Raw genomic sequence first — 26379 nt, forward strand, 5'->3', positions numbered from 1 at the left:
TTTATTCTTTTATTCTTTTATTCTTTTATTCTTTTATTCTTTTATTCTTTTATTCTTTTATTCTTTTTTTCTTTTATTCTTTTATTCTTTTATTCTTTTATTCTTTTATTCTTTTATTCTTTTATTCTTTTATTCTTTTATTCTTTTATTCTTTTATTCTTTTATTCTTTTATTCTTTTATTCTTTTATTCTTTTATTCTTTTATTCTTTTATTCTTTTATTCTTTTATTCTTTTATTCTTTTATTCTTTTATTCTTTTATTCTTTTATTCTTTTATTCTTTTATTCTTTTATTCTTTTATTCTTTTATTCTTTTATTCTTTTATTCTTTTATTCTTTTATTCTTTTATTCTTTTATTCTTTTATTCTTTTATTCTTTTATTCTTTTATTCTTTTATTCTTTTATGCTTCTAAAATTTTAGAATTTTAGAATTTTACAATTTCAGAATTTTAGAATTTTAGAATTTTACAATTTTACAATTTTACAATTTTACAATTTTAGAATTTTAGAATTTTAGAATTTTAGAATTTTAGAATTTTAGAATTTTAGAATTTTAGAATTTTAGAATTTTAGAATTTTAGAATTTTAGAATTTTAGAATTTTAGAATTTTAGAATTTTAGAATTTTAGAATTTTAGAATTTTAGAATTTTAGAATTTTAGAATTTTAGAATTTTAGAATTTTAGAATTTTAGAATTTTAGAATTTTAGAATTTTAGAATTTTAGAATTTTAGAATTTTAGAATTTTAGAATTTTAGAATTTTAGAATTTTAGAATTTTAGAATTTTAGAATTTTAGAATTTTAGAATTTTAGAATTTTAGAATTTTAGAATTTTAGAATTTTAGAATTTTAGAATTTTAGAATTTTAGAATTTTAGAATTTTAGAATTTTAGAATTTTAGAATTTTAGAATTTTAGAATTTTAGAATTTTAGAATTTTAGAATTTTAGAATTTTAGAATTTTAGAATTTTAGAATTTTAGAATTTTAGAATTTTAGAATTTTAGAATTTTAGAATTTTAGAATTTTAGAATTTTAGAATTTTAGAATTTTAGAATTTTAGAATTTTAGAATTTTAGAATTTTAGAATTTTAGAATTTTAGAATTTTAGAATTTTAGAATTTTAGAATTTTAGAATTTTAGAATTTTAGAATTTTAGAATTTTAGAATTTTAGAATTTTAGAATTTTAGAATTTTAGAATTTTAGAATTTTAGAATTTTAGAATTTTAGAATTTTAGAATTTTAGAATTTTAGAATTTTAGAATTTTAGAATTTTAGAATTTTAGAATTTTAGAATTTTAGAATTTTAGAATTTTAGAATTTTAGAATTTTAGAATTTTAGAATTTTAGAATTTTAGAATTTTAGAATTTTAGAATTTTAGAATTTTAGAATTTTAGAATTTTAGAATTTTAGAATTTTAGAATTTTAGAATTTTAGAATTTTAGAATTTTAGAATTTTAGAATTTTAGAATTTTAGAATTTTAGAATTTTAGAATTTTAGAATTTTAGAATTTTAGAATTTTAGAATTTTAGAATTTTAGAATTTTAGAATTTTAGAATTTTAGAATTTTAGAATTTTAGAATTTTAGAATTTTAGAATTTTAGAATTTTAGAATTTTAGAATTTTAGCATTTTAGAATTTTAGAATTTTAGAATTTTAGAATTTTAGAATTTTAGAATTTTAGAATTTTAAAATTTTAGAATTTTAGAATTTTAGAATTTTAGAATTTTACAATTTTAGAATTTTAGAATTTTAGAATTTTAGAATTTTAGAATTTTAGAATTTTAGAATTTTAGAATTTTACAATTTTACAATTTTAGAATTTTAGAATTTTAGAATTTTAGAATTTTAGAATTTTAGAATTTTAGAATTTTAGAATTTTAGAATTTTAGAATTTTAGAATTTTAGAATTTTAGAATTTTAGAATTTTAGAATTTTAGAATTTTAGAATGTTAGAATTTTAGAATTTTAGAATTTTAGAATTTTAGAATTTTAGAATTTTAGAATTTTAGAATTTTAGAATTTTAGAATTTTAGAATTTTAGAATTTTAGAATTTTAGAATTTTAGAATTTTAGAATTTTAGAATTTTAGAATTTTAGAATTTTAGAATTTTAGAATTTTAGAATTTTAGAATTTTAGAATTTTAGAATTTTAGAATTTTAGAATTTTAGAATTTTAGAATTTTAGAATTTTAGAATTTTAGAATTTTAGAATTTTAGAATTTTAGAATTTTAGAATTTTAGAATTTTAGAATTTTACAATTTTACAATTTTAGAATTTTAGAATTTTAGAATTTTAGAATTTTAGAATTTTAGAATTTTAGAATTTTAGAATTTTAGAATTTTAGAATTTTAGAATTTTAGAATTTTAGAATTTTAGAATTTTAGAATTTTAGAATTTTAGAATTTTAGAATTTTAGAATTTTAGAATTTTAGAATTTTAGAATTTTAGAATTTTAGAATTTTAGAATTTTAGAATTTTAGAATTTTAGAATTTTAGAATTTTAGAATTTTAGAATTTCAGAATTTTAGAATTTTAGAATTTTAGAATTTTAGAATTTTAGAATTATAGAATTTTAGAATTTTAGAATTTTAGAATTTTAGAATTTTAGAATTTTAGAATTTTAGAATTTTAGAATTTTAGAATGTTAGAATTTTAGAATTTTAGAATTTTAGAATTTTAGAATTTTAGAATTTTAGAATTTTAGAATTTTAGAATTTTAGAATTTTAGAATTTTAGAATTTTAGAATTTTAGAATTTTAGAATTTTAGAATTTTAGAATTTTAGAATTTTAGAATTTTAGAATTTTAGAATTTTAGAATTTTAGAATTTTAGAATTTTAGAATTTTAGAATTTTAGAATTTTAGAATTTTAGAATTTTAGAATTTTAGAATTTTAGAATTTTAGAAGTTTAGAATTTTAGAATTTTAGAAGTTTAGAATTTTAGAATTTTAGAATTTTAGAATTTTAGAATTTTAGAATTTTAGAATTTTAGAATTTTAGAATTTTAGAATTTTAGAATTTTAGAATTTTAGAATTTTAGAATTTTAGAATTTTAGAATTTTAGAATTTTAGAATTTTAGAATTTTAGAATTTTAGAATTTTAGAATTTTAGAATTTTAGAATTTTAGAATTTTAGAATTTTAGAATTTTAGAATTTTAGAATTTTAGAATTTTAGAATTTTAGAATTTTAGAATTTTAGAATTTTAGAATTTTAGAATTTTAGAATTTTAGAATTTTAGAATTTTAGAATTTTAGAATTTTAGAATTTTAGAATTTTAGAATTTTAGAATTTTAGAATTTTAGAATTTTAGAATTTTAGAATTTTAGAATTTTAGAATTTTAGAATTTTAGAATTTTAGAATTTCAGAATTTTAGGATTTTAGAATTTTAGAATTTTAGAATTTTAGAATTTTAGAATTTTAGAATTTTAGAATTTTAGAATTTTAGAATTTTAGAATTTTAGAATTTTAGAATTTTAGAATTTTAGAATTTTAGAATTTCAGAATTTTAGGATTTTAGAATTTTAGAATTTTAGAATTTTAGAATTTTAGAATTTTAGAATTTTAGAATTTTAGAATTTTAGAATTTCAGAATTTTAGAATTTTAGAATTTTAGAATTTTAGAATTTTAGAATTTTAGAATTTTAGAATTTTAGAATTTTAGAATTTTACAATTTTACAATTTTAGAATTTTAGAATTTTAGAATTTTAGAATTTTAGAATTTTAGAATTTTAGAATTTTAGAATTTTAGAATTTTAGAATTTTAGAATTTTAGAATTTTAGAATTTTAGAATTTTAGAATTTTAGAATTTTAGAATTTTAGAATTTTAGAATTTTAGAATTTTAGAATTTTAGAATTTTAGAATTTTAGAATTTTAGAATTTTAGAATTTTAGAATTTTAGAATTTTAGAATTTTAGAATTTTAGAATTTTAGAATTTTAGAATTTTAGAATTTTAGAATTTTAGAATTTTAGAATTTTAGAATTTCAGAATTTCAGAATTTTAGAATTTTAGAATTTTAGAATTATAGAATTTTAGAATTTTAGAATTTTAGAATTTTAGAATTTTAGAATTTTAGAATTTTAGAAGTTTAGAATTTTAGAATTTTAGAATTTTAGAATCTTAGAATTTTTTGATTTTTTTTTTATTTGAGAAGAAAGGCGCAGGATTGATAAGTATTTTGACAACTGGAACTATTTTGCAAATTAAGAAACAACAGGTCATTGTCAAAATGATAATTGCGTCTTTAATTTGAGCTAAAAAGGCTGATTATATTGCACACATGTTTAGATCTCACTAGGTTTTTTGGTAAAATTTTCCCTAGTTTTTGTTTAATTGCATTTGAAGAACCTTCTGTTAGCAATTTTGTAATTTGGAACTTTAGAATTGTTTTTTTTTTTTAATTTGAAAGCAGCGTTATTTTTAATGTTGTTTTTTTTTACTTTTTATTATCTTTAAAATTGTATTTATTTTATTATTAAAATTTTATAACTTATATATTTTTTGCAGACTTTTAACGTAAAACAAAACATCTTCCAATCCTGCAACAGTTTCCTACCGGTTCAACCGGTTAAGCTTGCCAGATGTCATTCTGTTCCAAAGCTTTTTACAGAAGGTTGAAACGTTTGCCTGAGGGGTGTGTAGTGGGCCAAAGCCATTTAACGTTTTGTGTTTTGAGGTCCGCGGTAGTCAGTTTACAGGTAAATTAACTGTGTTTTCTGATAAAAATAAGCAACCGTTATTTATCTTTTGTTTTGATGTTATTTACAGCTACCTAGCACGGAGTATGCACTCACACTAATGCAAACTGCAAAATAACGCTTACCTATGATTGTAGCTGCCTTTATTCCGTCCCGCCTGTCATTGGCGGCTTTTCATCGTTGCAAATACACACCGCCATTAGCGAAAAATCAAGCCTCGCTCTAAAACGAGGTGTTTGCTAATATTATTTCCCAAGAACCTGTGGTCCTGTCGGTTGACCTCTTTGCCATCAGGATAAGCCGGTGCGCGTACAAGGACTCGGAATGGCTTCAATCGCGAAAAAGGTAAAGAAATCGGATGACGCGCTGGAGGACGAATCCGAAGCACTGGAAGCAATTGATAATTGCCAGAACGAAATTGATGCGTTGAACGAAAAGGCCAGCGAGGAGATTCTGAAAGTGGAGCAAAAGTACAACAATTTGCGGAAGCCGTTCTTTCAAAAGAGAAACGAAATCATCCAGCGGATTCCCAGCTTCTGGGTGACAGCGATCGTGAATCACCCCCAGATATCCGGAATCCTCGAGGAAGAAGAGGAAGAGTGCTTACAGTTTATGCAGAAGCTGGATGTGGAGGAGTTTGAGGACATTAAGAGCGGCTACCGCATCCACTTTCACTTTGATGAGGAGAACCCGTACTTTGAGAACAAAGTCTTGACGAAGGAATTCAACCTGGGATCGAGCGGGGGTAGGTTTTTTGCTTGGAACCGTTGGAAATGGGCTGTCTTTAACGTGTTTATTTTCACTTGCAGAAACGCCAGTCTCGATGAGCACCGCCATCAAGTGGAAGCGGGATTTGACCAAGATGCTGCCGAAGAAGGCGATGGCTAACCGGCGCAAGCGGGGTCTCGAGTACCGGACGTTCTTCGACTGGTTCACGGACAACAACGACCCGATCAACGACGACATCGCCGAGCTGATCAAGGACGATCTGTGGCCGAACCCGTTGCAGTACTACCTGGTGCCGGACATTGAGGTCGAGCCGGAAGCGGAAGAGGATGGCGCCGATGACGATTTTGGGGACGAGGGTGAGGAGGAGGAGGACGAAATAGAGGATGAGGAGGAGGAAGCCTAGGAAGGGGGGGTGGGCGCGCATATTCGATGTAAAATGTTTGTTTAATTCTGTAGAGTTGCACCCAATGACTGTGTTTGACTAGTAGAGCAGGAACCGTAACCTACGGTGGAAATAACCTCAATAAAATTATACATTCTGGTATGCCTACAATTTGGTTGAGTTTCAAATTCATGGATTTCCAAATTTCGATATCCTTTTCAGCTTATTATTTCGAAATAATGTTCGTTGAACATTTTTTAAAGCAATTCGATCAATTGACTCCACGGAACCTATTAAACTTCAAAGTTTAGAGGTATTTTCAAACTTAGATTTCTTTGTTGAATAATACCAAACTGAAATACACTAATAAACATGACTAATTTAAGAATAAAACATTTTAAATCTCGCAAACTATAATTTCCTTCAACAGCAAGCCAAACTAAAACGCCTAGCAGTAGGCAACCGAGCACTCAGCCATTCGTAGATGTCATGTGTGTCTTGGGAGCAGAAAAGCTCAAACTCAAAAGTCACAGTTGATTCGTTACTTGATTGTGCGCGCGGGGGCAGCTTTTCTTGTAGCAAGGACACAAACCATCTACTGAACCAGCTGTCATTCACAGTGCCGATTCGATTGTTTGGACGCTTTGCAAAACTTTGCCAAGGAATATTGATTTTGCTTATATTTTGAGTTTTTTTCGCCGCAATTTATGCATTACATTTAAGGCAAAGACAATTGGGTCCTAAATTGAGTTTTAATGGCTGATTTTATTACACACAACCTTATGTTTAAATAGTTTGGAATAAGATAGCTAGGTGGAAAACTGACTTTTTTCTAAATTAAATTTAAATAAGTGCTCTTAGATTATGAGTGTTCTTATAAATTTTATGAAGAGCGCCTTACAAGATCAAAATGAGTCAAGAAATTCTTAAAAATTCAGATTTTGAGACCCCCCCACCTCGTAACAAAATTTCCATACATTTTTTTAAAATTTTGTATGGAGCGTAACACGGCCTCTGACCCCCCCCCCCCCCCCCTCCCCCACAACTGCGTTACGTTGTTCTATTGGTAACGATAATCTGTTGGTAATAAACTAGTTAAATGATTTGAATTGAACGAAAATCACTGTTTTATCCTAAATAAAATGTATCAAATAAACTGTTTGGTCATTTCAACCAGAATTAACAATAAAAGAAAGCCTAACAATCATAATCTGAAAAATGGTTTTCGGCCAAAATGCAAATGCTGCAACAGCTGGATTTTTCGTTTTTATTCGTGATTTTATCATATTACATGTATTACACCAATCGCTACACCGGCTTCCACGTTACTGATCTTAAAGCAGTGGCAGCCTCCATCCTGGCACGTTCTAAAGATATAACAACAGCTTGTGTTCCTCCCTTTAGACCGGAACCGCGATGATGTCGGTGTACTTCTTGATCTTGCTGGCGACGCTCATGTCGACGTACTTGTCCCCGATGGACACGATCATTCCACCGATCAACGACGGGTCGACCTTCGCGGTCAGCTGGATGGTCTGGTTCGGCTTCAGGAATGCCTACCGAAAGAAAAAAAAAGTGCGTTTTAGAGTGAAGAACTTGCAAAGAATCGATTCCAATTCCCCACCTTGAGGGCACCCTCCAGCTGCTTGCGCTGCGAGTCGTCCAGCGGCTTGGCGGTCTTGACCTCGCACACGACCTCACCCCGGTCGGCGGCCATGATCAGCGAGAAGGCGTTCGTGATGCCCTCCAGCCGGCCCAAGCGGCCATTCTCCGCCAGCAAGCCGAGCAGATTTCCGGTGGCAGCGTTGAACTTGACCTTGGTGGCCACATCCTTCATGGCGGCGGCCTTCAGGCTGCGCTTGATGGTCGGGTTGACCAGCAGGTCGCGCACATTCGGGTCGGCCCGCATCTGGCTCTGCAGGCTCTTCAGGTCCTTCTCGACGGCCTCCAGCGACTTGGTCTTGGAGGCGGCCGAGTACAGCGCGCACGCATAGCGTCCCTCGAGGCCAAACACCTGGATTGGGGGCTTGACGAGCTGGGCGGTGGCCGAGCTGGTGCTCAGCTGGCGGGTCTGGAACGGGAAAACATCCGGAGCAAAATTACATAATCGAAAGCCAACACAAAGTGACTTCATAACCTAATTGAAAGCCACAAACAATCGATGACAGAAGAAACAAATCCCAGGCGGGCACGCCCACTTTTAACCCGCCGGAATGGGTTGGCACCCGGTAAACAATGTGCGCACTTACCAGAAGCGATAACTTTCCGGTTGCTGCCATTTTAATCTGTGCGACTTCTGGACGATTTTTCTTCACGACTGCAACCTCGAGATGTTCCGAAAGTTTGACAGAAGCGCGCAAACTGTCACAATCAGAGTTGCCAAATTTTGCTTACAAGAGGTCTGTGAACTCCTGGATAAAAAGTCGGTATTTAGGTTGTTGTGGATTTTACCGTGGTGATCAATCGTAATAATTTCTCGACTCACGACTGAGATTTTTCGAAAGTAATTAAATCATGAGATTACGATCTACCATCGGCAAAAAAATTAATTCAATAATTTAATAATTGTTAAGAGTTATCATCGAAAAATTACGATCGCAATTTTTAACATATATTTTTGGAATATAAAAATAATAATAATTTAGAAAATTTTTAAAATTTAAAAAATGTACCAAAATTTCCGTCAAAATCGGCCCGAAAAATCAGGAAGCAAAAAAAAATTAACAAAAAAAAAACATGAAATTTTTAGAAATGTTTAGAACTTTTAAATTTTTAAGAAACTTTAGAAAGCCTAATAACTTTTGAGATTGTACTTTTTTTTTAAATTTATTAAATTTTTGAAGTTTTAGAAATTTTAATAATTAAAGAAATTTTAGAAATTATAATTCTATAAATTTTAGATATTTTAGAAACTTAAAATTCTAGAAATTTAAAAACAAATTTGGAAACTTTTGAGATTGTATTTTTTTATTTTTCTTTTGAAATTTTAGACTTTTAAAAATTCTAGACATTTAAAAACAAGTTTGGAAACTTTTGAGATTTTTTTTTTATTTATGAATTTTCAGAAATAAAAAAAAAAAATTAAGAAGTTTTAGACATTTTAGACATATTAAAACTTTTAAAATTTTTAGAAATTTTAAAAATTTTAGAAATTTTAAAAATTTTAGAAAATTTTAGAAATTTTAGAAATTTAAAAAAAAATTAAATTTTAGAAGTTTTAGAAATTTTAGAAATTTAAAAAAATTTTAGAAATTTTAGAAATTTTAAAAATTTTAGAAATTTTAAAAATTTTAGAAATTTTAGAAATTTTAGAAATTTTAAAAATTTTAAAATTTTTAGAAATTTTAGAAATTTTAGAAATTTTAGAAATTTTAGAAATTTTAGAAATTTTAGAAATTTTAGAAATTTTAGAAGTTTTAGAAATTTTAGAAATTTTAGAAATTTTAAAAATTTTAGAAATTTTAGAAATTTTAGAAATTTTAGAAATTTTAGAAATTTTAGAAATTTTAGAAATTTTAGAAATTTTAGAAATTTTAGAAATTTTAGAAATTTTAGAAATTTTAGAAATTTTAGAAATTTTGAAATTTTTAGAAATTATAGAACTTTCAGAAATTTTAGAAATTTTAGAAATTTTAGAAATTTTAGAAATTTTAGAGATTTTAGAAATTTTAGAAATTTACCCAAGTAGCACTCATAACTTGTCGTCTGTTGTATAACAGTTAGACAGCTGTTTTTGATCAACATACGAGAAAAAATTTCAACGTTAGTTAAATAACAGTTTATTTCACTACTTGTATACCTGACTTATGTAACTCTTGAGATTTGTGCCAAACAAGTGTTACAACACAGTCAACTTCACTCTTTTCCAACTTTAACACACAACATAGGGAATATTTTCACATGTTTGGGAGGGTAAGCACTTGCTCCTAACTCAATCCAATTTGCTGATTTTCACTATTTAAACAATTTATTTTGGAACACTTTTGATAGAAACTTGCTTGCTCACTTCCTATTGAGCTATTTATCACTTTATTTCACTTGAAAATACTTTTTATGAGCTGTAATTGAACGTCAAAGTGCTGATATGCCAAGATGCTGTTCCCTTATCTGCAATGTTTCACTCGAAAACAGTTTGTTGAATAAAAACAATATTGCACTGTTTGTGTCACTGCTTATCTAACATTGTCATGTGACGGCATCTGCTGAAAAATGGGCGTGGCCAACCATTCTATAAATAACCTTAGGTTTTCTCGCTTTGTTACACAAATGTTATCGGAGAATAGATTATATAACTGATGCTCAACATACATACACTCAACCCCCGGTGGTTGGTCACTTTTTCGTTTGACACTTTTTTAGTTTGTACCCCGTTGGTTGGTCAAAGTCAAACTAAAAAGTGACGAACTGTCAGTTTGTACAAGGCGCTCACGCAAACTATCAAAACAAACGTTTAGTAGTATTTGTGAACGCCGTGTAAAAGGGGTGTCAAACTAAAAAGTGTCCCCGTTCGTTTGACAACAGTTGGTGTCAAACCAACGGGGTTTGAGTGTATTCAACTTGACATTGCGTGTTGTTAGGTGGTGTAAATTTGTACATGAGGAATTTAGAGTTTCAATAATGTTTATTTATTGAAGATTGCAATAGTTTTGATTGTTGACCGATTCATTTGTGAACATATCGCTGGTAAAAGCTATAAAAATTAACAACTTATAGAGTTTATGATAGAGGAAACAACAAATCAAAATCATACCGATTTTCAATATTACTCCGTGGTACGGTAATCGAAATGACAGTTGAAACGGTTTGTTATAACAAAGTTATATAGTGGAGTTATAAAAACTGACTTGAAACAAACTTATATAACTTCAATTCCAATGACAGCCTTCGTTGGAGTTAAGTTCTTTAGCTATCAAAACAGACAGCAGCCTTCTTATTGACGCTTGGGCCAGCTTGTTTACTATGAAGCCCCGTGGAGAGATGTGGAAGCGCGCCTGGGCCTGCCGTGGAGATAACAACAAATCGTCGAAGTCATCGGATCGAATCTTGGGAAAGAGGAAGTTCACCAAAAAAGGAAAATCTAAAAAGTTCGCCATGCAGGGAATTTCTCACTAATCACATGCGCGCCATGATTGCTTCTCTTTTTTTAAATTTCAATTTCAAATTATTTTAAATAAATCTTGCAGAAACAAGCGTACGTTTTTAATTAGCTTTGTCGTTGATTGAAATTCTAATAAGAAACGTTTGTTTACATGTAAGTTAGTCGACGGTTAGACAGCTGTTTTCAATCTAACTTTCCTTTCCAGTGTGCGCTTTGATTTGACAGCACAGCCGTAAACCACACCCCCTTTTTTCGTTGAATCTCTTGTTAGATAGCACAGTGTTGTCAAATACATTTGTACAACTTACTCTGATAACTTGCATCTTTTTCTGGCAAGTTATACAAAAGAAAAAAGTGCGCTTTTTCCAGTTCACAGGAGTTGTAGAACAAGTTGTGGTAACAAGGGGGATTGGTTATACAACCTGTTAGGAAATACGTTTATCTGACAAAGTGTGTTGCTTGGGTATTAGATAGAAATTAAAAACAAAATAAGAAAGTTTTACAAATTTTTAAAATTTGAAACTTTTGAATTATTTGTGAAATTTAAGAAACTAAAATACTATTTATTATTTTTTTTTTATTTATTTTTTTTTTCATACATACCTATCGAGGTTTTTAAGCGAAGATGGCTTTCGAATGGTGAACGCCCGAAATGTCAAAATCACGCAGTGGTACCAACATTACGGAAAAAGTGTGCCATGGCATGACAGCCACATTTTTCTTCTAATATTGGTGCTACTGCGCGATTTTGACATTTCGGGCGTTCACCATTCGAACGCCATCTCCGCTTAAAAACCTGGATACATAAAAACGTTACTTGATCCACCTTAAGGTGGTTGCTGCCTTCCTCACATTCATGTTGTATTTTAGGTTGTATTTACAAATTGGTTGAAGAGTTTTCTTTAATCTTTTTATTTTTTTTTCTTTTTAATTTTTTATAATTATTGTTCTTACCAGAACAGCAATTTTCATTTTTTTTACCAACTCTCCAAAATAAAGGAGAAAAGGCTGTAATTAAATTTAAAAATGTTAATATGCCAACATTAGATGCACGATGGAATTGCATGCTGCATGCTTATGAGTTGTATATTTCAGTAAAAAGTTCGTGTAAATCTTTGTCGAGACAAAATGATGTATTCAGTCAGCAACATAATTACAACAGACTTTTTCCAGAAGAGACGCAGACACTGCTTAAGCAATGTGGCAACCGGGCGATACGCATGCTCTGCGGCTCTCGCGCGTAAGCAAAAAGTCCCGGCCTTTGAGGTTATGCAAAAATCATCCTTTTTTGTAGATACAAAAAAACTTTTTCATGGCATAACTTTAAAAGTACTTCACTAAACAGAATAAAATTTAATAGGGTCTTAGGGGACCCCAAAACGAACAGAATAAGGCAGATCCGGCCAAAATCGGTTCAGCCAGTTCTGAGATAATCGTGTGGAAAAAAAATCATGTCTACACACATCCCCACAGACATTTGTTCAGAATTTGATTCTGAGTCGATAGGTATACGTGAAGGTATATCTAGAAGGTGTATTTAAGAAGTTCATTTTTCGAGTGATTTTAAAGCCTTGCCTCAGTGAGAGCAACCTTAGAGCAACCTTACCAGCGTGAGTATTAGGCCGGTTTTAGCGTTTTGTAACGCGTGTTAGTAACTTTGCTCCCACACCGGTCGTTGCTAAATGGGTTGCTAAACTAAAACGTAACGCGTCGGTTGGGAGCGAGTTACCAAATCTAGCAACGCGCTAGCAACGCAACTAAAACTTGGAACTGTCAAAGTTCAAAACAAAGTTTGTTCAGTTTTTATGTTCGAATGTTGTTTATGTGTTTTTTTTTCGTCTTTTGTCGGTCGAAGTGACCAAACCGCGCAAAAATTAAGAAGGAGTTGGATTGCGGTAATAGAAAATCCGGTAAGTATCGTGAAAAATGGCCTGGATTCCGGGTTTACTGGCCACGGAACCGGCTACTGAAGGATTGACTGTTCATGAGAATGGTTTTCCCAGTTTTCTGAAAACAGCATCCTTCCTCTATCGCAGGGAACTCCTTCCGGATGGTCACGGAGCTGGCAAAAAAATCCGGCAGCATCATCTCATGCGCAGGGAACTCCTTCCGGATGATGTTTGCTGGTTTCGTAACCATCCGGAACGAGTTCCCTGTGCAAGAGGGAGGATGCTGTTTGGACTTCCGATAGTCAGAGCCGGCAAAAACATCCGGAAGGAGTTCCCTTTACATCAGGGAGGATGCTTCTTTTTTTTGCTGGTTCCCACATAAGGTATTGAGGTTCGTCGACCCCAAACTTTAAAAAATCGTCATAAATCCAGTTTTTGACCGATTCCGGTTCTTTTGGTCACAAATGAAAGCTTAGGATGTCCCCTTTTCGAAACCGACATGGAAAACCGGATTTGGACACCGGCTACAACCGAAAAAAGACCTTTTTGAGACCCCAACTTTGACGACCTGTATCTCCGGTAAATTTCAGCCAATCAGGATGCTCCGGGTTGCATTAGACAGGTATTTACCTGTACTTTGACCACAAATATTAATATCAGGGCCAGGTGACCTACCGGTTCCGGAAATCCGGAACATCCGAAAAGTTCATGTTTTAATGTTTTACACATATATGTGATACAAATACTCTCACAATGGTTGAAATTGATCCATAAAACTTACTAAAAATACAATACACGATTGCCAGAACCACTCTGGAGTGTTAGTGGCCACTTCCGGGTATCCTGGAACCGGTTCCCGGGTACCCGATGAACGGCCAACTTGACTTTTTTGGTGAAAACTCATCATGTTGCACTTCAAACTCCATGAAATTGAAAGATATGTCCATCTTTGGTAATGCCGTTATTAGCTGAGCCATCCTGGCCAATCTGGAACCGGTTGCCGGTGGCCCCTTGGGGACACTTCCGGAATATGAGAGAAACCCTATCATCCGATATATCAAACTTCATAAAATTGAAAGATATGTCAATCTACGGTCATGCCGTTGTTCACTGACCCATTCTGGCCAATCTGGAACAGGTTACCGGTGGCCCCTTGGGGACCCTTCCGGAATATGAGAGAAATCCTATCATCCGACATGTCAAACTTCATGAAATTGATAGATATGTCAATGTACGGTCTTGCCGTTGTTCGCTGACCCATTCTGGCCATTTTGGAACCGGTTCCCGGTGGCCCCTTGGGGATACTTCCGGAATATGAGAGAAACCCTATCATCTTACATATCAAACTTCATGAAATTGATAGATATGTAAATAAACATCGACATATCAAACTTTATGAAATTGAAAGATATGTCAATTTACGGTCATGCCGTTGTTCGCTGACCCATTCTGGCCATTCTGTAACCGGTTACCGGTGGCCCCTTGGGTACACTCCTGGAATATGAAAGTAACCCTACCATCCGACATATCTAACTTCATGAAATTGAAAGATTTGTCAATCTACGGTCTTGCCGATGTTCGCCGATGTGACCCATTCTTGCCAATCTGGAACAGGTTACCGGTGGCCCCTAGGGGACACTCTCGGAATATGAGAGAAACCCCATTATCCGACATATCAAACTTCATGAAATTGATAGATATGCCAATCTTTGGTCATGCCGTTGATCGTTGACCAATCTTGGCCAATCCTGAACCGGTTACCAGTGGCCCCTTTGGGACAATCCCGGAATATGAGAGAAATCCTATCATCTGACATATCAAACTTCATGGAATTGAAGGATGCAGGTACCTAGCTAAGGGGGTGTGCTTCGGGCAAACCCCCCCCCCCCTCTGAATTTTTTTTGGAAGACATATGGGAGAGAGGGAAGAAGAAGAAAAAAGAAGAAAATATCATGTTCAAGCCCCCCCCCCCGGACCAAAATTCTGGCTACACTTCTGGAAGGATGTGTCAATCTACGGTCATGCCATTGTACGCTTATTCATTCTGGCAATTCTGGAACTAGTTCCCGGTGGCCTCTTGGGGACACTTCCAGAATATGAGAGAAACCCTATCATCCGATGTATCAAACTTCATGAAATTCATAGATATTTCAACCAACGGTCAGCGATCAATTGCATAACCGTAGATTAAGGTAGTTTTCAATTTCATGAAGTTTGATATGTCGGATGATAGGATTTCTCTCATATTCCGGAAGTGTCCCCAAGAGGCCACCGGTAACTGGTTCCAGAATGGCCAGGATGGGTCTGCGAACAGCGGCATGACCGTAGATCAGGGGTGCTCAAAGTTTTTGAAGGCCGGGCCAAATTTGAAGCTCAAATGAGCTTGCGGGTCAAATTTACAAAAAAAAATGTTGTTAAAAAAATAAATTACGTTATTTTAATGTAAATAATCAGACATTTCTGTTATTTAAAAAAAAATCTTTTCAAAATAATAGGAACCACAAAATAACGAGTTTCTATCGGTATTGTTGTTTCTGGTATTTGAAAAAAAAGTTCTTAGCTGAATGTACTTGCATCTTCAAAAAAAAAATGTTTTGTTTTTATATTTCGAAAATTGTGGTGACATTACATGTTGAACAATTCTTCTATAAGTTAAGTGTGGCTAATGAAAAATTCTTGAGATCCAGAATTTCACAATTTTTTAATAATGGTGGAGGGGTGGGTTGATCGACGAAAGCTTTGTAAAATATTTGCTGCAAACTTGATCCTCCGATTTCCACATTTTGTCTGCCTGAATCAGTTGATAGTCAATCAGATTCGTTATCTAACTGTAATGAGTTCGAATCCCTAATGAAGTGCAATGTAAGATTGAGGGTGACTTGCAAATTAATAAAGAAAACTTTTTTTTTGCATCTATTACAGAATTCTACCAAAGGCAAACTTGAACGTCTTTTTGATATTTCTAAAAATGTTTGATGAAAGTTTTGACGACATTTACTAGTTTCACTCACATTGAAACGTGTGAAATTGTTTTAATTATAAAATATTTTGAACATATTATTTGTATCCTAAAGTGGGGATCAAAATATTGATAAATCATAAGTTTTTTTATTAACAAAAAAAATAAAAAAGATTAGCATATAAAAGCTTAAAATAAACCATAATTTTGAAAAAGTATAAAATCACTTTACAAGTGGTCAACGGGCCATTTTACATGATCATTCAAAATGGGTATCTTTCAATTTCATGAAGTTTGATATGTCGGATGATAGGATTTCTCTCATATTCTGGAAGTGTCCCCAAGAGGCCACCGGTAACCGGTTCCAGAATGGCCAGAATGGATCAGTGAACAACGGCATGACCGTAGATTGACATAACTATCAATTTCATGAAGTTTGATGTGTCGGATGATAGGATTTCTCTCATATTCCGGAAGTGTCCCCAAGGGGCCACCGGTAACCTGTTCCAGATTGGCCAGAATGGGTCAGTGAACAACGGCATGACCGTAGATTGACATATCTTTCAATTTCATGAAGTTTGATATGTCGGATTACAGGGTTTCTCTCATATTCCGGAAGTGTCCCCAAGGGGCCACCTGTAACCGGTTCCAGATTGGCCAGAATGGGTCAGCAAACATCGGCATGACCGTAGATTTACATATCTTTCAATTCCATAAAGTTTAATATCCAACATGACAAGGTTTCATAAAAATAATCAAGTTGGCCATTTTTCTGGTATCCGTTTCCATGTTAACTGGCCATTTGGCCAATAAGCATCCAAAGTGGTTCTGGAAGGCGCCTTCTGTTGTTGTAGTATGTTTTTTGTATCAATAAAAAAATATAATTTAAAATGGTGAAAGCTTTTATATTTTCTTCAAACAATGATTTCGAATAATTTTCATGAAACTGCCATACAGCAACCACCGGTAAGGTTGCCGGGTAGTAAATTGCTAACCCAATTTAGCAACGACCGGTGTGGGACCGGGTGACTAAACTAAAATAGAAGCGTTACGGGTTAATAAAATAGCAACAATTTCCGCAACGCACCGGTAATGATGCTCTGAGGTGAGGAAGGCAAAAATCTGTTTCATAAACTTCAAAAGCGTTTTTGTTACTCAATACTCAAAAAAAGCTGTAAATGTGATTGTTACAGAACATTGCTTTTGCAAATCGGTCAGATTTACAGAATTCTGCATGTGCACTCTCTAAATTCAAACGCAGCGTGTAACGCTCTGCAACGCTTTGAAACGCAAGATTGCCTGGCATCACTGCCGTAACTGTCAGAGCGACCAAAAATGTTTTGAAAACAACAACAAAATCGCGGCATTCCAGAATCAGGACGACGCCAAGTTGAAAAAGTTTATTTTTTTACCTAAATCAAACTGGTATTAAATAGCCATACCTGCCGCGATGAGCCGCCAGCAAAGACGAAGCTGCTGTTATCGCAACTGTGCCGTCACCAACTCGGAACATCCCGAGCGAACGCTGTTTCAGTTCCCGAAGGACGAGTAAGTTTAACGCTTAGCTTTAAGTAACGTTTGAAAAAGTTCTAAATCACAACATAACCTTTCAGGGCGAGAGCGAAACGCTGGACTGAACTGGGCGCCGTCGATACGAGTCTGTCGGGGCCGCGATTTATGTGCGATTTGCACTTTTCGCAGATTTATATGTGCTTTAGTGCGCGCCGCAAGATGCTATTGAATACGGCCATCCCGTACGAGTACGGAACGGAACCGTCCGATGATCAGCCGCAGCAGGGGGAGGAGCAGCAGCAGCAGCATGAGTTGATTTTGGGGGAGGCGGAAATTGTTGGGAGTACATCGTCTTCGCAGGGAGAGACGGAGGAGCATCTGGAAGGGACAGAGTTTGGTGAGTGGGTTTGGAATTGTTTCTTTTGAGGGTTTTAGTTGTTGATTTGAGGATTTTACTTTTTAGAGATGCTTGACACTGATGAGAATCAAATGACGGAGATTATCTACATGGACGATTTGCAGCAGCTCAACCAGGAGGATGCTGCTCCGCCGAGAAGCCCCGCAAAAGCCAGAATAATCAAAGTGGAGAAGCTTCCAACGCTGGTGACTTCCTCCTCCGGTATGGCAGCGATTCCAACGCTCGGCACCCCTCAGAAGAACATCATTCTGCGCAAGGTGAAGATTAAGAAGCGCCCCAGTTCGGCCGTCACCAGTCCGGTTCTGGCGAAGAAGTCAAAGCCGGACGTTGAACCACCCGTCGAAACAACGGTCACCTCGTCGCCGGAGAAGAAGATCTCATCGCCGAAAACAGCCAAAAAGGTACAAACAGTTAAGGCCAGCAGCAGCAACAGTGTCGCGACCGCAGAAACGCCGAAGCCACCGCAGCCTGCCCCAGCCAAACCGGCGAAAGCTCCTAGCATTCCGGACAAACCGCTCCGGGTGACGATCATGGAGAGGCGCAAGGAGTCGATGAACGAGTTTATCTTCAAGGGCGAAGAGTACATTCAGCTGCCGAAGGAGGGTTTTCTGCAGGATTTGGACGAGGCGGACCAGCAGCTGCAGCAGTGCAAGGCCAAACACAGCGCCGAGATGGACGAGCTCGAGCGCGAGCTGGAAGCTTGCATGGCAGAGAACGAGCAGTGCCGGGCGGAGAACGAGAGCCTGACTAGAAAGCTTGAAGAGTATCGCATGATCATCAAGAACATGAAGGACGTGCTCGGGATGTTTGAAGCCGAGGAGGATTGAATAAATCGTTTTAATTTTAATGTTAACAGACTGAATTGTTTTATTTCTTAAAAAGTACCTAATGCTAACAAAATAAATAAACGAATCACTGCCTGGTGCTGCACCGCTGGCTACAGAAGACCGCGTCCGCGTACACCACGTGGTTACTGTCCATGATCAGGTGCTGGCAGTTGAGCCGGACGACTTTGGCCCGCTCGTAGACCCGTGACGTGAAGCAGAGCAGTCCGCAGCCGCAGATGGGCGTGCGGTTCATGATTTCCACCAGCAGGAACGGAATAATGCCCGGGGCGTAGTGAATCTTGCGGGCGACCACGACGCGTGCGGCCATTTCCCACAGCGCCGGCATCTGGCCGGGAAGTGCGGGGATGCGAAGATCTGGAACGGTGCTGGCGTCCTGGCTGAGCTTGTTCTCCGACAGATCCAGCTGGTCGAGCTTCATGCGGGTCATGGATTCGGGGACCGATGCGAGCTGGTTGCGGGCCAGGTTGAGGAAGCGCAAGCGGGACATTTTCCAGACGGCGAAGGGCAGCTTCTGCAGGTGGTTCATCTGGATGTCGAGACGGACTAGGACACGGCAGTAGATTAAGCTCGAGGGGAAGTAGGTGAGGTTGTTGGAGGATATGTTGAGACTTTGCAGGCTCGATTGGATGGCCGGTTCCCGCAGCCATTCCCACGCGTGGTTCTGAAGTGCATTCCCGGACAAATCAACTTCCACCAGTCTCATCTGACCGAGCGCCTGTGGAATCTTTTCAATGCAATTGTTGCTCAAATTCAGCACCCTCAAACTCTTCAGCAGCAAGATCTGCGGATCAAACCGGCACAGCTTAATGTCCGAGATTTGCAAAGACACCAAATTCCTCGAAAATCCCTTCAACGGATACTCCCCTCTACTCTTAATGACGCACTTTGTGGCCAGCACCTTATTCGAAGCGGCCAGCACCGCCGACGTCTTCTTATTCACCATCGACAGACACGACAGCTTCGCGCCCCCATCCGGACCATCAACTCCCGCTCCCGTAAGCACCGCTCGCAGCACCTTCAAAAACCCAGTCAACTGAACGACCTCGCTCTTGATCTGCACGTCGTGCTCGGGAATCTGGAACGATATCGTCGCCTTTCCCTCCGCCAAAAACCGGGTAAAGATCTTGCCCACATTCTTCCGCAACCCGTACCGGGTGCCACTCTTGTTGGAGTTGGTGATCAGCATGATGACCGGTTCCTCCGACGACGAGGAGGACTTTTTGTCGTTACCCACCGCCAGCACGGTTTTCTGGAAGGCTCGCTTGCCGCCGGACGGCGGTCCGGACCGGTTGACCACGCACGTTTCGCAGATTAGCTTCATGGTTCACATTCTCCGACCCGGTTCTCTCAACGCACGAATATTTTGGTTTGCATTTGGCGCGCTACGCCGGCGTTGTTCACCTCCTGTCAAACGGGTTGGTCGACTTTTTTTTGTCGCAAACTGTCACAACAAGCTGCGCAAATCAGCTGTTTCGGGAAATTTAGCATTTTGAGCAAATCAAACTATCATTAAAAATTGTAGGGCAAAATGAAACAGAAATTGCAGCATTATTTCAACCTTTTGAGGGGACAAAATAAACCTCAACAATACGTGTGCATAAACTGTGGAAGTCCGGTGCAAGAGTTGTACAAAAGAATCAGCTCGACCGTGCTTAAAATTACGGAATGTGTAAGTTTAAACGATTTACAACAGGATTTCGGTCCCAAGGGCTCTACTTCAGATGCGGTGTCAATCCAGAAAAACGAAAAGTGTTGCGCGTTACGTGACGATTCCCATTTAGATACTTGAAGTTCCCACTGTAGGCCGCTAAAACCCGGCTCGGTCAGTCTAGGAAAATCATTCTCTCGAGAGGTGAACATCAAACTGGATCTGGAGGCCCAGAAGCAGTTGGTCGAAAAGCAAATCACCAGGAGCAAGAAGCAGCTCAAGCCGAGACAGGCCAGCCGGAATGACTGGGGGCCTCGAGATATTCCGACCACAGGAATTGGTCACAACCTTCCAGTCACGGCGCTCCAGCAGAGTTCTTACAGAGCTGGATATTCTAACAGCAGTTTAGCATAAACGTTCCATCGTTCTAGCAGGATTCTGACAGAACCAGCTCTGCTAGAATATTTCGTGATTGGGCTGGAGTGACGGGTGCCCTCAGAGATGTTCCATTGGGGGTCGACAGAATTGGGTTAAAAACCGGGACCGTGATGTAGGCGTGACGTGATTGCCTCTCACCCAGTCGGCCTGGGTTCGATCCCAGACGGTCCCGGTGGCATTTTTCGAGACGAGATTTGTCTGATCACGCCTTCCGTCGGAAGGGAAGTAAATGTTGGCCCCGGACTAACCTAAAAAGGTTAGGTCGTTAGCTCAGTCCAGGTGTAGGAGTCGTCTCCCTGGGTCCTGTCTCGGTGGAGTCGCTGGTATGCAGCTGGACTAACAATCCAAAGGTCGTCAGTTCGAATCCCGGGGTGGATGGAAGCTAAGGTGTAAAAAGAGGTTTGCAATTGCCTCAACAATCAAGCCTTCGAACAACTAGTTTCGAGTAGGAATCTCGCAATCGAGAACGCCAAGGCAATGCTGTAGAGCGAATAATTTGATTTTTTTTTTGGTTTAAAACACGATTAAAAACCATTTCTGATAGCTTTTTTAATTTTAATGCAAACAATATTGACAAGACAACATTTTTTGGTGGATCAACTATGGTCTCCTTGGAACGGAGCTGTCAGTTAATTTTTAAAAAATGAATTAAAAATTCATTTTAAATCCTTCGCGGTCATTCAAAGGGTCATTGTACTCAGAAAAATAAGCTTTATCGTTGTGAACAATAATATCACAAATTTAAGCTTAATTTTTGGACCCGGTTCTACTCATTCAATATAATATTAGGTCTATTCCCGTACTTGCAGAATTGCAGAATTTCTGCAGCTTCTGCAGAATTCTGCAGCCAGCATAAGTCACTTTTTTGCAGCACGTTCCCGTACTTTTCAGCTCGCTCTCTTCATCTCTCTCTTTTGCAGAAATTCTGCAAGGCGAGAAGCCGCAAAACTTTTGCCTGGGTAGCGCGTTCCAATACTTGAGAGTTGCAGGTACGTTTAACACACATAATTAAAAAAAAATATACGAAAAAAGGTTAAACATAGAAAGGATCATAAATACTTTTTTGAATAGCAGAAAAAAGTATCCAGTATAACATGAATAAATTATGGCTAGAGGGCACATGGAAGAACAAGGATGACGCATCAAAATAAAAAAAAAATCAAAACCATTAAAAGATGGAAACACAAACATTTAGAAATTCGAATGAATTCACAAATACAAATAATAAGAAAAATAATATTTTCACATAGAGAAACTTAAAAAAATAAATCAGATGTCTTGGAAATTTAAAAAGCAAATATTTGTATCAGAAAAACATAAATAACAAATTCAAAGCTAAAAAATTTGAAAAAATTAAAAATATTAATCAAATCAAATGTTTAAAAATTCAAATTAAAAAAAATCAAGAGTTCAAAACATCAAAAATTCAAAAGCAACAGTTAAAAAATCAAAGAAATTACAATTTCAAAACTAAGGCCGTTGCAAACATTTTTCAAAGTTTATTTTGAAGTTTATTGGAAACTTATGATTGCTAAAGAACTGGATATATAATGCATTTTTTAAACTTTTTTCATTCAAATGTTGAAACCGTGGCCTGTAATTTCTTTTTACTTTATTTTTTTATTTTTTGAGAATTTAAGAATTTTAGAATTTGAGTGTACCGAAAGTCTAGATTTTCAATAAAATATACACTCAAACCCCGTTGGTTTGACACCAACTGTTGTCAAACGAACGGGGACACTTTTTAGTTTGACACCCCTTTTACACGGCGTTCACAAATACTACTAAACGTTTGTTTTGATAGTTTGCGTGAGCGCCTTGTACAAACTGACAGTTCGTCACTTTTTAGTTTGACTTTGACCAACCAACGGGGTACAAACTAAAAAAGTGTCAAACGAAAAAGTGACCAACCACCGGGGGTTGAGTGTATTTCACTACTCGCACTCGCATTCTCGCACTATTTTACAGTTTGCCTGTTTGTTTTTTGTATAGTCTAATATCTCCTTTATGATTTCTGCATTGAAAGTTCGACAAAATTACTTTTTTTGTTCATATAAGAATACAAATTGGTAGCACCGTTGCAGGTACAATTAATTATTTTCCCATTAAATTTACCTATTATTTTAACATACATATTTAGTACCTATGTTCGAAAACAATTGAAGATTAAAAATTAATCCCTCAACAAATATTTATTTGAAATTTATTTTTTTAAAATATCGTTATTATTAAAACCAGAAATTAAAAAAAAACTACCCCAAAACCCATCAACTCAAAATGTACAAACGTCCCTTCAATAAGACTACTTGAATTTAGTAATAATAAAACATCAAATTTATTACAACTAATAATAAAATGCTTGATTTCACCCAACTTGCAATTTTTATGAAAGCGTGTATTCAACATCTATCACACAAACGTGCAGTTACTTTTCAACACGAAAGAGAAGAGAGAGCTTGCAGAAAAGTACGGGAACGGTTTTGCTGCAACTTCTGTCTCTCTCATTGCAGAAGTTCTGCCTGAGAGAAAAGTTACTTTTGTTGCAGAAAAGTACGGAAACGCTCTGCTGCCGATTTCGTGCAGAATTGCAGAATTCTGCAGTACGGGAATAGACCTATTACTTGGACTCGAAAATAAAATGATTGAAATAAAACGGATTTAATTTCAAGATATTTTGCAAAGTCCTTTGTCAGATCGGTCAAGTGTAACAGAACGCTTTGCACTTTTTTTAAACGAATTATTCATTTTTATAGGAAAAATGCAACCACCCTGCGGACAAGTACATCGAGTTCGAGGTGCTCATCATCCTGATCGATCTGGTTCTGCTATCGAAGCCCGCCTACCGCCACATCCTGTACAATTCGGACTGCAAAAATCTGTGGAAAATAGGCATAATCTTGGTGCTGCTGGAGGCGTACTGCCTGTGGACCGAGGCCTTCAGCAGATTCACGAACGTACGCTACCGCTCGGACCACGCCGACCCGTTCCTCGCGGAGAAGGGCTTCTACGTTTCGTTGGCGCACATTTTCATTGGGACGATACTGCTGTACCTGTTTCTGTATCTGTTCACCCGAATCCTGCACCGCGTGGACGTCGGCCATGACACGGGCAAACCTTACCCGATGGCCCTGCTGCACGGAGTGGTTCTGGCGAGCATCGGGAAATTCTTCTTCATTCCCATCATCATCTGGAAGCAGAACACGTCCGACCCGGGAATGGCCATCCACATCAGCCTTGTGGTGGCTTACTTTGTGATTTCGCTAACGCAGATTCATTCCGTGATCAGTGGCTGCACGCGGACACGGTCGGCCGTCATCGTACTGCTGGCATTCATCGTAAAGACGTACTTTCTAACGGAAATCAGTGCATTCCTAAACAGTTTAATGTAAACTCTCTTATGACTCTTAATAACTAAACTGACTATCACAAATGCGTTTAATTTCGGCTAGAGTTTCACTAAAGCTAAGGTTTAACTGACTTCCATCCACATGATTGTGAATTTCAAACAGTTCTCCACTTTCGGTAGCAGCTTTTGGTCCGATCACAACCACTATCGGATATCCGGTCTTGCGCGCGTCCATAAGTCGTTTCCCGATGGTCATGTTGGTACGATCATCTACCAAAACATCCGAACCCACTCCACTCAGCTTTCCAATTTCAAAATTCAACTTTTCAACCCACTTTTCACCCAGCCCAGCTTCTTTACTGCCTTCCTTCGGCGGAATCAAACAAACCTTGAACGGCGCCAACGCAAACGGCCACCGAATGTCCTTCTCACTGGACAACACCTCAACTCCAGCCGCCAACAACCGCGTCACGCCAATCCCGTAGCATCCCATCTGCAACGTTTCCGGCTTTCCGTTCTGAGCCAAAAACTTCGCCCCCATCGTTTTACTGTACTTGTCGTCCAAAATAAATGCATGCGCCACCTCAATCCCGGCCTGCCGACTCACGTTGGCCCCGCCGCACCTCTCACACCCCCCAAACATCTCCTGATTCCAACCCATCCCACACTCCCCACAACAAACCAGCTGATCCTCCCCAACCTCACTCGGAAAGTGATACTCATGCGACTCCGATCCCCCAATCGTCCCGGTGTCCCCGCAAACCTTAACATACCCAACCCCAACCGCATCAAACAACTTCCGATACGCCTCGTTCACCTCCTCATAAGTCTCCCTCGCCTCTCCCCGTCCCACATCAAACGTATACAAATCCTTCATCAAAAACTCCTTCGCGCGCATCAACCCAAACCTAGGCTTCATCTCGTCCCGGAACTTGGTCGAAATCTGGTACAGCCGCAGCGGAAACGCCCGGTACGACACGGGCGAAATGGACGCCACCAGCGCGGTGATGCTCTCCTCGTGCGTGGGACCCAGGATCTGCTGCTTGCCGTGCCGGTCGGTGGTGCGCATCAGTTCCGGCCCAGCGCTCTCCAGGCGGCCACTTTGGCGCCACAGGCTGGCCGCCGTCAGGATGGGCAGGGTGAGCTTCTGGGCGGACGCGTGCCGCTGCATAAAGTGGTCCACCAGGTCGACGGCCTTCTGGAGCGAGCGCTGCAGCAGGGGCATGAGGTAGAAGGTTCCGTTGCCGGCCTGCCGGATCAGGCCCTGCTCGAGCATTAGCTGGAAGGGGGGTGGCGAATTAAGGCTTGAAAGTTTGAACTGCTTCCGAAACTTACCCGTTGGCTTTTCGAGGTCACGTCCTGATTTTTGACGACGGCATTTTTCGGGACGATTAGCGTAGGTTGAAAAATTTTCGTTAACCGATTCATAATGATATAATTTTACAGGAAAATTTTAAATGCAAGCGACATTCAATTCAAAACGAAAGTTGCCGCGGGAGCTCGAGAGCGCGAATGTAAACAAATCTCACCGGAGTTGTTCACTTCCTTCGAATGTCGACTTGGCTCTTTGGTCGACTTTGCTTGCATATCTTTTGATAAGGTCCATGGATATATAGATAACATGATTGTCAAGAAAAAATGGTTATAAAAATCTTAAATTTTGCAATTTGAACAGAGCAATTCTAGATCTTTTTAGAAAAGGTTTAATAAAAAACATTTTCTTTTTTTGCTTTTTGGGTGCAGATAAGAAGAAAAATTTGAGAAATATGTTGTTTACTGGACCTGAAAAACTCAAGAATTTTACTACGGGACCATCCATAAACCACGTGGACACTTTAGGGGGGGGGGGGGGGTATGGTAATTGTCCACGAGGGGGGGGGGGGGCGAGATTTCAAAAAAAGTGTCCACGTGGTTTATGGATGGTCCCTACACTGAAACCTACACTGACTCACTCGAGCCGATGGTATTTTTGTTTATCGCACCAGCGCACCAAGACACGCTCGGCTCGTCGGCTCGGGTTCGTGTCTGGCACTAACCCGTGGCATGAACCCAGCGTATGAGCCAAGGTGGTTCACAAGGTGGAAACCGAGCCGACGAGACGACGCGTGGCTTGGTGCGCTGGTACGATGAACCAAAATACCAACACACAAATGGGTTCGGGCTCGTACCGAAGCTAGAAAACCAAACCCGCGGTTTGCGTTGTCACTGGCGCATAGGAAGCTTGCTTTTTAGTTTGACATCCCTTTTCCCCCGAATTGTCAAAATCACGCAGTAGTACCAACATTCCAAAAAACTGTGCCATGGTATGACAGCCTCACTTTTTTTCTCAGAGTAAAGTACGGTATGCTGATCGGAAGGAACGCGGTCAAGAAATGTTGCGTGTTCTTTTCGTGACCCCCACAAGA

At 37.1% G+C, this 26379-nt stretch overlaps 5 protein-coding genes across 5 annotated transcripts; 3 read left to right on the forward strand and 2 right to left on the reverse strand.

Annotated features, from left to right (window-relative positions):
- Positions 1-4871: 4871 nt before the first annotated feature.
- LOC120426342 (protein SET) lies at positions 4872-5989 on the forward strand. Its single transcript, XM_039591103.2, has 2 exons — positions 4872-5452; positions 5517-5989. The coding sequence occupies exons 1-2, from the start codon at positions 5032-5034 to the stop codon at positions 5837-5839; spliced, it is 744 nt and encodes a 247-aa protein (XP_039447037.1). The 5' UTR covers positions 4872-5031; the 3' UTR covers positions 5840-5989.
- A 1082-nt stretch (positions 5990-7071) lies between these two features.
- LOC120426318 (uncharacterized) lies at positions 7072-25423 on the reverse strand. Its single transcript, XM_039591077.2, has 10 exons — positions 25310-25423; positions 24035-25253; positions 23547-23815; positions 18611-19857; positions 18327-18441; positions 17987-18259; positions 17510-17654; positions 8068-8207; positions 7443-7889; positions 7072-7374 (listed from the first exon to the last, which is right to left on the reverse strand). The coding sequence occupies exons 1-10, from the start codon at positions 25400-25402 to the stop codon at positions 7219-7221; spliced, it is 4104 nt and encodes a 1367-aa protein (XP_039447011.1). The 5' UTR covers positions 25403-25423; the 3' UTR covers positions 7072-7218.
- On the forward strand, positions 17086-18551 carry LOC120426330 (titin). The gene is made up of 3 exons (XM_039591090.2): positions 17086-17312; positions 17378-17673; positions 17740-18551. Exons 1-3 carry the CDS (start codon positions 17215-17217, stop codon positions 18519-18521), a joined length of 1176 nt encoding a protein of 391 aa, XP_039447024.1. The 5' UTR covers positions 17086-17214; the 3' UTR covers positions 18522-18551.
- LOC120426329 (leucine-rich repeat protein 1) lies at positions 18592-19933 on the reverse strand. The gene has a single exon (XM_039591089.2). It carries the CDS (start codon positions 19861-19863, stop codon positions 18607-18609), a length of 1257 nt encoding a protein of 418 aa, XP_039447023.1. The 5' UTR covers positions 19864-19933; the 3' UTR covers positions 18592-18606.
- LOC120426331 (protein ARV1) lies at positions 20071-24122 on the forward strand. The gene is made up of 2 exons (XM_039591091.2): positions 20071-20211; positions 23382-24122. Exons 1-2 carry the CDS (start codon positions 20071-20073, stop codon positions 24015-24017), a joined length of 777 nt encoding a protein of 258 aa, XP_039447025.1. The 3' UTR covers positions 24018-24122.
- Positions 25424-26379: the final 956 nt, after the last annotated feature.

The sequence above is a fragment of the Culex pipiens genome, chromosome 3, assembly GCF_016801865.2.
Source record: "Culex pipiens pallens isolate TS chromosome 3, TS_CPP_V2, whole genome shotgun sequence".
In the NCBI taxonomy this organism is placed as follows: domain Eukaryota; kingdom Metazoa; phylum Arthropoda; class Insecta; order Diptera; family Culicidae; genus Culex; species Culex pipiens.